At 46.2% G+C, this 14,308-nt stretch overlaps 1 protein-coding gene across 1 annotated transcript in view; it reads right to left on the minus strand.

Moving 5' to 3' along the window:
- Positions 1–1,889: 1,889 nt before the first annotated feature.
- The window catches only part of npepps (aminopeptidase puromycin sensitive), a 13,419-nt gene continuing 1,000 nt past the window's right edge, over positions 1,890–14,308 (minus strand). Inside the window, exons 2-22 of the mRNA XM_053415759.1 lie at positions 12,686–12,770; positions 12,419–12,496; positions 11,991–12,112; positions 10,196–10,303; positions 8,867–9,067; positions 8,629–8,759; positions 7,959–8,073; positions 7,374–7,538; positions 7,099–7,203; positions 6,948–7,008; positions 6,749–6,858; positions 6,567–6,630; positions 6,317–6,456; positions 5,284–5,418; positions 4,946–5,165; positions 4,585–4,727; positions 4,004–4,060; positions 3,770–3,877; positions 3,132–3,287; positions 2,614–2,661; positions 1,890–2,051 (exon numbers count right to left, since the gene is read on the minus strand). Of these exons, the coding sequence (XP_053271734.1) occupies positions 1,902–2,051; positions 2,614–2,661; positions 3,132–3,287; positions 3,770–3,877; positions 4,004–4,060; positions 4,585–4,727; positions 4,946–5,165; positions 5,284–5,418; positions 6,317–6,456; positions 6,567–6,630; positions 6,749–6,858; positions 6,948–7,008; positions 7,099–7,203; positions 7,374–7,538; positions 7,959–8,073; positions 8,629–8,759; positions 8,867–9,067; positions 10,196–10,303; positions 11,991–12,112; positions 12,419–12,496; positions 12,686–12,770 (2,502 nt within the window). The 3' untranslated portion in view covers positions 1,890–1,901. The remainder of the gene's footprint in view (positions 2,052–2,613; positions 2,662–3,131; positions 3,288–3,769; positions 3,878–4,003; positions 4,061–4,584; positions 4,728–4,945; positions 5,166–5,283; positions 5,419–6,316; positions 6,457–6,566; positions 6,631–6,748; positions 6,859–6,947; positions 7,009–7,098; positions 7,204–7,373; positions 7,539–7,958; positions 8,074–8,628; positions 8,760–8,866; positions 9,068–10,195; positions 10,304–11,990; positions 12,113–12,418; positions 12,497–12,685; positions 12,771–14,308) is intronic.

Genomic DNA, 14,308 nt, shown 5'->3' on the forward strand with positions numbered 1-14,308 from the left:
CCGGCCACACCTGGTAACTGCACCGAGCACGGCTTCTTGTGTTTGAGCTCAAATTTAACCAGAGTTGATTTTATCCATTTTTAAGATTCAAGGTTGAAATCGCAGCCCTGTGATTGGATTATTTATTTGATGATATACATGAGACTGAGACGTGATGATTGACAGCTGAGACTGACTCCTGATGACGTCACCGGTGAAAGGTGTGGAGTTGAACTCCGGCCTGTTTATTTTATTACAGCTGTTACTTTGACAGACTCGTTCCCCTCACCTGTTAAGATAATACACACTCACACTGCACTCAAGAAAAAACCATCAACACACTTTCACATCATTTGTTTTTATAATCCTTTTTCACTTTAATGAACACCAACTTTAATTTTAAACAAAAAGAAACAAAAACAAAAACAGACGGAAAGAAAAAGAAAAAAACAACAACAACAAATGTTCCGGGGGGGGGAAAGAGTCTCGACAACAGGTTGGATGACTTTGTGGGGATGTTTTTCAAAAACCACATCAAATTGTAAATTCTATATAGATATACTCGCTCAACAAGTCTGCATATTCTGTCACATTAGATACATTTGACGTTATGTGGAAGTCACCTTTTAAAATCACAACATGTTTACTGCAAACCGGTCGACCAGTTTAAGGCGTCCATGTCCGACGGCGCAGTAAAAGTCGATCGGTCACGTCCACATGTTCCGGCCCGGGCCTCGCCGGACGCTCGACTGCACGAGGCGGCGTTTAACCTGATGTTACTTCAGAAATGAAAAGGCCCCAAAAAGTAGTGCTGTGTGTTTTTTAGTTTTTAAATCCTTTCCTCAGAATATACGATCGTCTCAACATTTAAATAAATCACTGCATCTGATGTCTTATAAAAACACGTGCTGACATCTTCATCTCACTGAGGCTGGCAGACCGAGAAACAGGGGTTTAAATATATCTGTTGACGATTCGAACAATATCAACTTCGACTGAGTAGAGCTCCAGGGGCTTTGAGAGTGTGTGTGTGTCTGTGTGTGAGTGTGTTAATGTGCGTGTGTGTGTGTGTATCAGGTAATCATGAACTTTTCGGTTTAATTCTTATAAAGGAACATTGTCCACAAAAAAAAGAAAAAGAACTTGCATTATACAGTTTACAATGTAGTACCATGCTAGCGCTGCTCGTCTCGTCCTAGTCGTTTATTAGCAATGGAGAATCAGTGCGGTTGGAAACTACAACACACGACTGTTATTATCCCCATTCTGTCCAGGTGCTTCCTGCCTTCACCCAATCACAGCCCCCGAATGAGAGGGGGGGGATGGGGGGGGGGGGGGGGGGTACTATCGGACACGGACGGAAAAGGGAAAGATTATTTGTTTGTGGAGAAAACAAAGTAAACAAAAAAATAAAACAAATCACACGTGATGCGTTCCAATGAGGAGGAGGGGGGGGAGAGGGGTTCACAGTTTTCTCAGCTACAATGCAGAGGAGGGTGAGGATGAGGATGAGGGTGAGGATGAGGATGAGGAGGAGGGTGAGGAGGAGGGGGTGCATACAGGGCCGGTTAGCAGGGTTAGGGATCTTTTCGAGGCCGGAGCTGTTCCTGTGACCTCCCTCAGCTGGGCCCGCGGACAGAATGGGGGTAAAACTACATTCCTGGTCTGTTTAAAATGGATTTTGCTTTGTTGACGTAAAAAGAGTCTCTTTGTGTTTCCAACACTGTTAAATTCTTGGCTTTGTCTTGTTGATTTCATAGAGTTTCTTTAGAGAAATGAAGCCTGCTGTAAGAACGCTCTGCTGTCCCGCTCTGCTCTGTGGTGACGGGGGGGGGGGGGGGGGGCCGAGGCAGCTATGATGCTGGGAAGTCCGCGCTGGAGGGAGGGGAGAGGGGGCTAGAGGAAGGTGGCGACGGAGAGGCTCAGACGGGGGGGGGCGCTTTGCGCTGCAGTAGATACTGTTGGATGTCGTCTGCATCGCGCTTCAGCCAGGCGGCGTTGAGGAGGATGTTCTCGCAGCACTGCTGCACTGTGCGCTCAGCCGCCGGCGCCGGGTGACTCTCAAAGAAACTCTGCAGGGACAAAGAAACAGGCGTTTGTGGAAGGAAGAAAAAACACACACACAAAGTTGTAGACGTAAGAATCCAAACACAAAACGTATTTAGCTGTGCGGGAGCTTTTGATCGATCTTCCATCTTCTGTCTGATATTCCATGAATCTCTGTATTTGTCTCATTATCTCCAGATCTGTTCACCTGTCATGTGTGTTGTTGAGGCAGTGTTGAATTTGCTGTGATCTGAACACGTGATATGTGAAACTTTGACGACCCAGAGCTCTGTAGCAGCGACTGGTCTCATCAGCTTCACTGAACTCAAACAGGTGAACAGCTCAAGCTGAAGAGATGAGGCTGTGTCAGCGCAGTTATTCTGCCCTCTAGTGGTAAAAAGAGGGCAGGTTTTGGTCTTAACATTAATTCACTTTCAACTTTGTTTCCAAATAAACCACATCTTTGAAATGTATTAGCTTCTCTAAAGAAATCAGGGAGGCGTTCATTGGTGGCCGAGCAGAAAACGAGATCGCAACAACCAAAGTGTCAAGAACTGAACCCGGAGGAGTTCTTCAAAGTGCCCTCACCTTCACTTCAGCAGCCATCTTGTCGATAGCGAAGCCGTCGACCGTGAGCTGCAAAGAGAAGCAGACAAGAAACGTGTGAGTGCAGAAGAGAAAGAAAAAGAAAACACTGGACGACATCTGTACTTTTGAATGAAAGCAGGGGTTTGTAAATGTTCCTGAAGAGAAAGTAGAGCCGACTGAAAGCTTTTGATTCTACAATGAAAACTCAAACTAGCACAGATAATGAAAGTCCACCGGACCTCAGGTGAAAAGTCGACCAGGACTAAAGTTACGCTGGGTTCAGACAACAAGACATCTAAAGAACTTCACAATGACAATCAGAGGAGAAATCCCCAAAAAGTTGGGAGTCACTTTTATGTTTGACGATCAAACGTCTCAGTTCTCGTAATGAGACAATATGGATCAGTAATCTAGGCCCCGGCTGCATGTGTCGTGAAGCGTCTTCACACAAACACATCGGAGACTAAAAGGATTTGAAGTCATGATGAAGTGTAAATCAGATGCAGCAGCAGTTTTACCTTGATGAGTCGTGATATGAGGAAGCCGCCCTGGTAGCGGTTGTAAAGCTCCTCCCAGTTGTCCTTGACAAACTTCCAGGCAGCTTTCCGGCCTTGTTTACTGCTTCCTGCGACGCCACCGATCACGGACACCGTGTCCTGGGGACGAACCTCTTCCTGGGGGAGAGAAAAGCCAGAAGAAGAAGTTTCACACCGACAGCCACAAGGGTTAGTTATGAAATGCATCTCTGCTGCTGTGGTGACGCCTGCCTCACTCCTCTGAGCTCACTGGGCTCACTGGGCTGGTGAGGTGAACCTGTGGTTAATCAGTTGCTGATTTAACTTTAACTTCCAGTTCCTTTTTATACTTCTAGTTAATCTTAAACAAAGAGTGGAACTGACAGTAAAATTAGTATTTAAAAGAAAAGAAATGTTCATATTTTCATAAAGTCAGTCACTACATTTGTTCTTATATTGAATGATACACATCATAACACATTAATCTGTACACCACGGATATAGGAGAGCAACATAACCACCTATAAACTACAGAGAACACAAGGGTTTTTATCTCCCTCATGATTGTAAACACACTCTACAATAAATGACCTTTGACCCAGAGAAACCAAAGCAAACAGTCAGAGTGAGGTCACACGTACCGAGAGGGCGAAGCTGAGGACTTTCTGAATGAGGTCGGGGGCTGAGATGGCGCCCAGCACTCGCTCGATGCGATTCTTCTCCTCCTGCATGTCGGCCTGTTTGTGGAGCTACAGGCCGAGAGACACAGAGAAAGAAAGGACGAGAGAAGTTTCAACAGAATCGAGCACAAACATCTGATTTAATTTAATTTGGATCTTTAGGACACAGCTGAAACTCATTTGTTTCCAATGTACCTTCAGCATGGTGTCCAGCGTGGCACTGTCTCCGTGCTTCAGCACTGTCAGGTACACCTGAAGAACACACAACGTCCAGTCAGATCACACTTTCAAACAGGAAACCACCTGTGTCAGTGAGGTTTGTGTTGTTCGTCTGAATCCCCCGACACGACAAACCAGCTGGTTGGGCCGCGGAGCAGCTCACTGCACCACTTGGTTTGTTATCAGGAGTTTAATCACTTTAAAACACATGTCGACTCATAGCAGATCAACAGTATAAAGTCGTCGGGTCCAGAGTCCAAACAGACTCGCGTGTGGGCCACAGGCGTCGAGGCTTTCCTGAAGACGCTGCTCATAACAGGAGTCAACAGGAGCCAAGAGAACTGAGCAGCTTGAATCCCTCGTTCACTCATGAAGTTAAAACTTTCACGAGTTTCATGTGATGGTTTTCTAACGAATCAACAGTTAACAAACACAAGATTCAACCTGGAACATGGATTTCACATTTCAATCTGCAGGAACATCTCAGGTGGTGATGATGACAGTGTGGGGGAGTCTGAGTGGTTCATAGAGGGAGGCAGGCGTGTGGGTCTACTCACTGGGCTCCTGAGGTCTGCAGGCAGGACCGGCTTTCCCTCCACGTGGTCCTTGAATCTCCGCCTGGCCTCCTCCAGTGTGGGTTTGTGTCCCGCCTTTCCCAGCTTCCCCAGAACCAGACCTCTCAACAGGGCACCCAGGTGACCTGCGGGGGGGGAAGAGGTCCCACTCGGGTTATTCTACTTCCTCATGCAGGTTGCTTTGTAGAGACAAACATAGACTGAAATAACCTAAAGAATATATATTTCTGTGGTAGATGTCTAAGTAGAGGGTTGAGTTTAAAAACCAACTGAAAATACAATCAGTTGAACTCCTTGGAGGTGAATGTTGAGTCGTGGTTCTTGTCCGGCTCGTGCGCCTCACCTTCTCCTGGCTTGCTGTCCCAGCCGAGCTCGAGGCCGATGGGGGTGAAGAGGTCCCGGATGAACTCCTGGATGTCCTCGTGGAAGTCGGTGTGTGACAGCAGCGAGGACAGAACTCCCAGGTTGCAGCTGAGGTCGCTCCACACCGTGTAGTTCGGCTCGTTGACGAACGCTTCCATCAGCGTCAGCACCTGGACTGTGCTGATCATCCCGGCACGCGACTGGAAGCACACAAAGAAAACAAACGGCCTCTTTCAACGCTCTACAAGGGCTTCTGACAGAATGAAACCAGCCTGTGGAAGGAGCCTCCACGCTCAGTGAGGTGCAGGGAGCTCTCACCAGGGAGAAGAGGTCGTTCTGCAGGCCCAGCCGGTCCACGGGCTGCAGGCTGAGGTCTCGGATGCCCGGCAGCAGACTCTCCAGCATGGACGAGCTGTACTGGATGCGATAGAAGCCCACGGTGCCGGGATTGATCTATAAACAGCAGCAGGGACACAACTGGGTCACACTGTGGGAAAATCTTACTTTCACCGTTTCAGCCTCTCAGACTGACAGAGTGCTTTTATCCAGGAGGCCTGAAACGGCATCACACTGATGCTAATGCTCGGGGGGGGGGGGGGGTTAGTCGACAATAAGCCCGACGCAGTGAGTGAATTTTCCACAAACACTGGTGATTCTGACTTTTAATAGAACAAACATTAACAGACCTCAGAACCTCAGTTAATCCCACAACACTTTTGTCGAAGCCGGAACAAGAACCAGAGGAGAACTCGACTGATTCATCAGCAGTGCAACAGAAATCTGAATTTACTGTATAGAGTAATTTGTTTCCTGATATAAAAACTTACTTTATAATGTGAATTTATCTTAACAGTTTCCATCAGTGTTTACTTTCTTAATTATATTTCTTTACATTTGGTTGTATTTGTGTTCTCCTTTCATATTTGAGTTATTTATAAGATAGTTTATAGTTAACGCGAGTCCTTTGTGACTCGGACTGATTCATTCTCCTCAATCCACAGTCGGTCACTCTCACATTCCGACTTCCATTCAGAGTCAGGGTTAAAATGTAAAGAGCAGTAACTGTGTGAGGTTAAAGTTTGACACGTTTGTATGAGCACAACCTTTTACACACATCGGGTCATAGCTGACGTCAAATTAACAGCCACACTGAGGAAATCATAAAAACAACAACTGAGAGTTCAGTGTGTAGAATCTGTTATTACATCTGGTTATGACCCGAACCCACTTCCAGTACACATGTCAGACAGAACTCTCAAGTCCCAAAATAACAATTTGAAACCAGAACTAATGAAACAAACATGAAGCTTCAGACTCTTCATCCTCAGTAAACTGGAACATGGTAGCTCACCTTGAGCCACTGGTCTGGAGCGACGCCGCTCACTGTGACAGTGGTCTCGGGTCTGTCCAGCAGAACCTTGAGCTTGGTGCACATCGGGTCCTCGCTGGTACAGATGCTAATGGGAACCATCCAGCTGGGGCAGTCCTCACCTGCCGACAGACGAGCAACAGACATGAGTCTTAACTTCATGAAACACAACGCCGAACTCCCCGGCTCCGAGGATTCATGGTGTGGGGAGTGATTTGTAGAACAGGCTCACCGGTATGTGGTCCACTGGCACAGAACTTCTTCTGAGACAACTTGAGGATGCGGTCGTCGCCTTGCTGTGAATGACATCATGGTCAGTGTGTCAGTGAGAATCAAGAACCAGGGCAGAAAATAAGAAGAATATTTATCATTTCTTTATCCTGGATTAAACGGCGTGGGTCCAGTGATGCTCACCTGTTCCTGTTCCACTTCAATGATAGGGAAACCCATCTGCTTGGTCCACGAGCTCATCACTGCAGCGATGGGTTTCCCACTGGCCTGTTCCAGACAGTCCCATAGGTCCTCTGTGGGAGACAGCCCGAGGTTAGAGGGGAAACAGGAAACAGTCATGAATCATCTCTGCTTCATCTCAACGTCTCCTCCACGCTCTTACCTGTCGATGCATTTTTATGTTGGAACTTCAAAAGATAAGCGTTCATTCCTTTTCTAAAATCCTGCAGAGAAAGAATCAGATGAGAACATTACAGAACAAAATAAAAGCAACAATAAAAAGGTTGAGACGCGATTGGGGTCAAAGGACCGACCTCATCTCCAGTGTAGTTGTGCAGCATGCGGATCACAGACGCTCCTTTGCTGTAGGAGATGGCGTCGAATATTTCATCCACCTCCGACGGATGACCCACGTTCACCTGCAGCACGGAAAGTCAGAAATCAGGAGATCGAGCAGCTCAAGTACATCGAAGCTGATCTGCACCTCAAATAACCCGGATTCAGTGAGACGACAATCTGCTTTCATGAATAGAAAACGTGAAAATGAGGCTGTGGAGGGATCATCAACACATGACTCGGCAGTTTTCACCTCTATGGGATGGCTGCTGTCCAGTGCGTCCAGATCCAGAGCGCGAGTGTAATCAGCTGAGACGAACTGGGTCCAGATGTCGTATTCTGGGAAGCAGTGGTCCACACACAGATACTCGATCCAGGACGCAAATCCTTCATTCAACCACAGATGGGTCCACCATTCCTGCACACACACACACACACAAACAAACACACAAACAAACACACACACACAGCTTGATGAGATATATTTGCAGATTTCCCATTTGCTTCACCAGTTTGTTCTGGTCTTACTGGGCCTTCGTCAGGGACACAGCCCTTGAGCTGGGACGCAACTAACGTGCAGCAGCTTGGAAACCAGATCTCCATTAAACAAAGATATCAGCAGCAAATTTAATAAGTATAAAGTTCTTACTTTCCTACATCCAGAGCTAATGAGTCACTTTTTTCGTGTGCTTTGTCATATTTTAACAAACTTTAGAATATTTCACCTGAAGCTAGTTTTTCTCATTTCTTTACCCAAGTGAGTTCTGTTCCTATGATTATCAACACTTTCATAACTTTGTGTGTTTGAGGTTATTTTCAGTTTCAAGAGGTTGGTTACCATGGTGACCAGGTTGCCAAACCACTGGTGGGCGAGTTCGTGTCCGACCACCAGCGCCACCCACTGCCTGGAGGACGAGCAGGAGTTCTTCGGGTCGATGAGCAGCGCCGTCTCCCTGGGAATCCAAAGCAATGGAGACGTTTCAGAGCTTCCTACAGATTTAATGAAATCTATGGTGGTGGTGGTGGTGGGGGGGCACATGCACGAAGCTCACGCACAACAGACTCCGAGTGACAGGTGAACATTTGAAAAAGGGAAAGATAAGTTGATGAACTCCAGCTGGAACTATGAGGTCCGACTGCCACCGTGGACGGTAAAAACATTACGGACAACAGTGGTTTGCAAATGATAACACTGAAACAAACGGGACGATTTGTGGCTGAGGGGTAGAGTGGTCGTCCTCCAACCCGAAGGTCGGCGGTTCGATCCCCAGTCTGACCCATCTGCATGCTGAAGTGTCCTTGGGCAAGATGCTGAACCCTCAATGGCCCCCCCATAGAATAACAAAGTGCTGCTAATAGATGCACTGTATGAATGTGTGTGTGATTGGGTGAATGTAAAACTGTACTGTTAAGCGCTTTGAGTCATCAAGACTAGAAAAGCTCTATATAAATACAAAACCATTACCAACCCATTTAAAATCAGTAGTTAGAAAGGAAGTGAAGTTTACCTGTAGGTAACAAGGCCCCAGTTTTCCATGGCACCAGCAGCAAAATCAGCAATAGCAATGAGATCAATTTTAGGCAACGGATAAGGAACATTGAAGTAGTCTTTGTAGAAAGGTAAGGTCTTAGTCGCCACCTGCAGGAGAGAAAAAAAGAAATGACTACAAGGTCTACACAGCCACACTGATGGAGAACAGATGGAGGTGTAGGCAGCCTCTGCAGCTTCCTCTCTGACGCACTCACCTCCATCGCAAATTTCCCTTGCTCCGCCTTCCCCAGGGGGGTGTAGACGCGTACCGTGATACCGTCTGATGATTGGCTCTCCACAAAGTCGTACTCGCCGATCACAAAAGCTACAAGGTACGTGGACATGATGGGGGTGGTGGCAAACTTCACCTCCACCAGGTTCTCATCCTCTGGATATGGCTTTCGATCGATGACATTCTGGAGAGGACAAAGAGGAATGAGCCGTGGGAAACAGACGGAGCTGAACTGCATCTCTGTGAGCTAACAGAACAGAACTAGACTGATTTGAAGGAGCATCGGTCCCAGAACCACTTCCACTTCACTATGACTGAAGAGTAAGAGGAAGTGGAGAAGAAAACAACCCAGGAAACACCAGGTTATCTCTCCAGCTACAGACGGAGACAGTATCTACAGACGTTATCACAGAAAGACCCAACTAACTTCAACACGTGGTGCATGATATTTAGTATTTAAGACTTTTTAAGGCCTAAAGATCAGATTACTGAAATTGGGTGAAGTGAAAACTACGGCTGTGACGGTATCGATTCTTTCTCACAGGAGGTAAAAGTGTTTATATAAAGGAAACATTTTAGGGCGAGTTACTAAATTCATCATGAACGCTCCTAACATCACAGGTGACCTGAGTTTGACCTAACACTAATAAAATATGATGCGTTATTATTAATTAAATTCTCCAGCGTTATCTGAGAACAATAAAAAGCTCCACATTGAACAATTATTAATCCCTAAATTCAAACCCATCCCTGGGACCAAGCCCCAGCGTTTAGAGAGAATAAAAGAAAAAGCTGCTGCTAGAGGTGTTGGCTGCTGCTCCTGTGTGACTCAGGGAGGAGGAACCTGAACGCAGCACAACAGGCAAATTCATTTCCTCTCCAACGTGAAGAGAGAACAGCTTGAAACCAGCCGACTTTGAAAAGGTCACTGTAACTCACTGAGGCCACAGACTTCAGCAGGCGTGAGAACACAGAAGGTCACGAGCTGGACCACCACGAGGCCAAACACAGGCTGGACTCGGGCTACACCGTGGTTCAATTAGTGATTACTATTGGTTCATAAGCATTTACATTTTGTTTATATCATCTAGGTTTATTTACGCATAATAATGTTTGGTTTATTGCCTTTTTCCTTGTATGAAGATTTACCACTGACAGGGTCAATCCTCAGAGAGAGGAACATTCAGCTTCTCTGCAGACGCCCAGAGGAACTGTGTTACCCTGAGGGAGGGGGGGGGGGGGGGGGATCATGGAAAGCAGGTGGTGTTTCCTGATGTCAGTCAGTTTGTCAGGAGGGAGCAGTGTAACGTACCATGTTTGACAAGGCTACTCGCTCCTTGGGAACTATCAGAGTGATGTCGAAGGTGGCTTTGATCGCTGGCTCGTCCCAGCAGGGGAAAGCTCTGCGAGCGTCCGTAGCCTGAAAGAGGAGAGGAGAGAGGGGGGGGGGGGGGGGGGGGACAGAGGAAGGGACAGAAAGTGAGAACCGGTGTTTGAATCCAGATGAGTTCAGAGGTGCTGAGATGGACCAACACCACACAATCAAACTTTGTGACAGCAAAACTAAAACAAAGAAAACTTTCCTCCATTGGAACAGAAGTTTGTGTGTATTTGTGACGTCAAACACAACTTAGAGAGGAAAGAAAACACAAAGACAAACTCTGCTAAGGAGTCAATCACCTGTAAAAGAGGGAATAACAAAGCCTGGACGAAAACATAACTCAACACTTATTGAAACTTAACGGACTCTGAGCTCCTTGTTGTGATCACAGGTCATTCTCTGCATTCTTTGCAGGTTGATGACATAAAGACGTGTGAAGTACTTTGAAATACACTTGATGTTACAGTCTCGGCTTCTTGTCTGGAAAAGCAGCTTCAAACATCCTAAGTTGATGAGAACATGAGGCAGCAGCTTCTTCTTGATATGGCAGAGTGTATCTGAACAACACTCCCACCTAACGAGCAACTGGAAGACACAAGAGTTTCTGTGAGGTTGTTGTTTTGTCTCGGTCAGAATTTATTAACAGTCTTGTCTCTGGACAGCAGCAGTTATTTAATCCAGGGTTCCACCACCACCACTTTGAATGCTTGATGGGTGTGTTGAGTAAAAGATTATAATTGTGTGAGTGTGTGTGTGTGTTATCAGCTCACTGCGCACACTGCGTTTGTCCACACTTGGATAAAGGTCAGGACACATTTTATGACAAATTAATCCAGTAATGTATCCTGCAGTCAAGAGAAGCCGTCTTATATCATCTTAAATCATTTATATATTTATTTATTTAAGTGAAAACTATATTATTATCAGTGGCTAAAGACCAGAACCAGTCAATGAGCAACCTAAAACATCCAGTAACAAGAAACTCATAAGTATAAAACATTAACGGTTATTTCTTCAGGTAACAAACTTGCACTCGACCTGTAACAATGCACTAATTTAGTGAGAGTCTGAACTAAGATCTGGCAAAATACTGGCACCGGTTCCAACACAGCTGGTTCCGACCAGATCGAGTCACAAAGCAGATCCTGGGGCCTCAATCCGGTGCCTGAGCTCTGGACTGAAAGAGTTCCGCTTCTGAGCGGCAACATAAACATCACCACACGAGTCCAGTTAACAATTAACAACAACTTAACTCGGATGGCAACAAACTCTCTCTCCACGGCTCTGGCACAAAAACAACAGCCCACAGTTAGCTAGTAGCTACAGCTCAAATCGACAGGACAGCTAAATGCCTGCAGCTGAACAGTGAGGCTGTATCTCACCTGAAAGGATCCGATACCTGGACCTGAAGCTGATGATTGAAAACCATTCTGTGCAAAGCCAATCTGCCAAACCCTTCAATCTGTGCATGGACACAACAGATTTAAATCCTGCACTGGTTCAGCTTCCAGTGAGGCGACCCAGCGACAGTCAGACTCCAGAAACACGTGTTCACACAGAGCAGCAGCTTCAAAACATGCGTATAGATAGAAGCTAATATGACATAAATCTATATTAAGTATGGATACAAACAAGAGTCACGTGACCAACACACCACATGTTGCAACACCAGCCAGAGAAGGGTCACACATGTGAACCAAAGGAAAACATCAGTCCGTCAACTCACCTCAAACTGTGTGACAGCAGCGTAGCGGGCGTCTCCTGCAGGGGTCGTATATTTACTTCTATAGAATCCTTTCATCTTGTCATTCAGCTCCCCAACGTAGTCGATCTTCAACATGCCGGAGCCTGGGGGGGGGGGCACAGAGAGATGTACTGTTTGTTCAGCCAAGGTGCTTTCAGATATACACTGAGGTCCAGACAACTCCCTGAACTTTTCCTGCACACTGCACCCCCCCCCCCGCCTGGATGTCCCTCACATGTTCCTGTCGGTGTGAACGAGTCGGACCCGACAACCTGCTGCTGCTGACACTTCTAGAAAATGTCTAGACCAATACTTCCAGACATTTTTTCTGGAGTTCACGCCTGAAAATGACTTTATTCTAAAACAATAATAACTGATGGTCAGTGAAGCCCGGTGAGGTCCCTTCTTACCTTTCTGTAGAGCGCTAGGAAACGATAAGGTGACTTTCTCATCCTCGTTTTGATAGTTGAATCCCGTCGCGTTAATTTCTGAAAAAAAGGAAAATCGTGAAGAAAAGAGGGGCTGAGTGCCAGAGCTGTGGCTGTTTGCACTGGATAATCATTCATTAACAATCCTGCAAAATGGAGGGCAGACGGAACTAGAAACTTAATTCATGGGAATGTAAACGATAAAGGACAAAAGAGAGGGGGGGGGGGCTGACAGAGTCTGATTCTTACCGTCTCCTCCCTGAGGCACAAAGGAAGCTGTGATGATGTCGATGTCAGCACAGTTCATCACAATCTGATTTGTGGCTTGTGTAACCTGCAAACATAAAACAGCAGCATTTATCCCCTGAACACCTCGGCTGTGCTGCAGCTTCTAATCCCTCCACGTAGAGAAACCAGTTTACCACTGGTGTTAATGCAGGAATGATGCTGGATCCAGACTGGTCATCAGACAGCAGTGAATCTTCTGATGGAGAGCGTGACCTGCAGCAGGACGTCATCATTCTACCTTATTGTTTTGATCTGTAAATCCTTCATGTTGTGTCTACAGTCCAAAAGGATGAAGAGGTCACATGACCTCATATGATGGTGAACAATGTTCGGAGCACCAGGAGCTTGTTTCTGTGAAAGCTGCTTTCAGACAATCACTGAACTCCAGACAAGCCCCTGACATTCTCCAGAGCGGCTGCATGTGAGAGAACACAAATCCCAGAGTCAGTCGCTCTGGAGTTTCTCCTCCTACTGCACTGCACCCCCCCCCCCCCCCCGGCCCCACCTGCGTGCCTTATATGTGACAGAAAAAAAGGAATCAAATGTTCAGACACTCTCCGGAGATCACATCTACAGTGAAGCACAGTTTCTACTCAATTAGTCCAGGAAGCAAAGTTACACACTTGGGAAACACACACCGACGTGGTCTCACTTGATTACTCTGCTCATGTGTTGATGAGCGAGTGGCACAGGTGTCAGGACATCAGCTGACCGGTTACACACTACACTTCTATTTATGACACACACACACCCACCCACCGTGAGCTGATACTAATGTGCAAGTTTTTATAGGAGCCACTATCAACCTCCAGATCAGCTCCGAGTAATAAGGAAACTGATTCACTAGCCTGTGTGCATTCCTCACACACTGTGTTCACACAGCAGTTTGACTTTAACTAAAGGTGAGAGGACAGAGAGCTCATGGGAATTCACAGGGTGCTCGGTTTATTAGGTACAGCCAACTACAGGCCTTCAAGGAATATACTTTTATAAGAGGTCATGGTGTGTGTGAGGACAGATTCCACTGTTTGTCCATCCATCTATCCAACAATTTATAAATCCATCCATCTATCCATCAATTTATAAATCCATCCATCTATCCATCAATTTATAAATCCATCCATCTATCCAAATGGAAAATTATTTCAATCATGAGGTGTTTCTATCATTTCCCACATCACCCATTCACCACCTCCACAAACTACAGCCTCCAACACATCAACAACTTCTAAACCTCCACTGTGACATCATCATATCACAGGACTGTTGGGGTTATGGGTTATAATGGGTTTATTATGGAAACTGAGTGTAGTGTGCTAAACCGTGCGTCTGTTATTTAAGTGGTCGATACAACAATACCCAAGGGTTACACTGGTCTGTCTCTGCTGAAAGTGATTTGAAGTGGTGCTGCTGTGTGAAGTGTATTTAATGTTGTCTCCACCTCAGGAACACCACCTCCCACCCTTCAGCCTCCAGAAGCACCAGCAGCTTCTAGATCTGAATATCAAGACATGTTGTTGTGTTTGATTTGTCTGACACTCGAGGCCTGGGATCAGTCATCTTAAAATTGACTTGCTGATGATC

Source organism: Pleuronectes platessa, chromosome 3, assembly GCF_947347685.1.
Source record: "Pleuronectes platessa chromosome 3, fPlePla1.1, whole genome shotgun sequence".
Lineage (NCBI taxonomy): Eukaryota > Metazoa > Chordata > Actinopteri > Pleuronectiformes > Pleuronectidae > Pleuronectes > Pleuronectes platessa.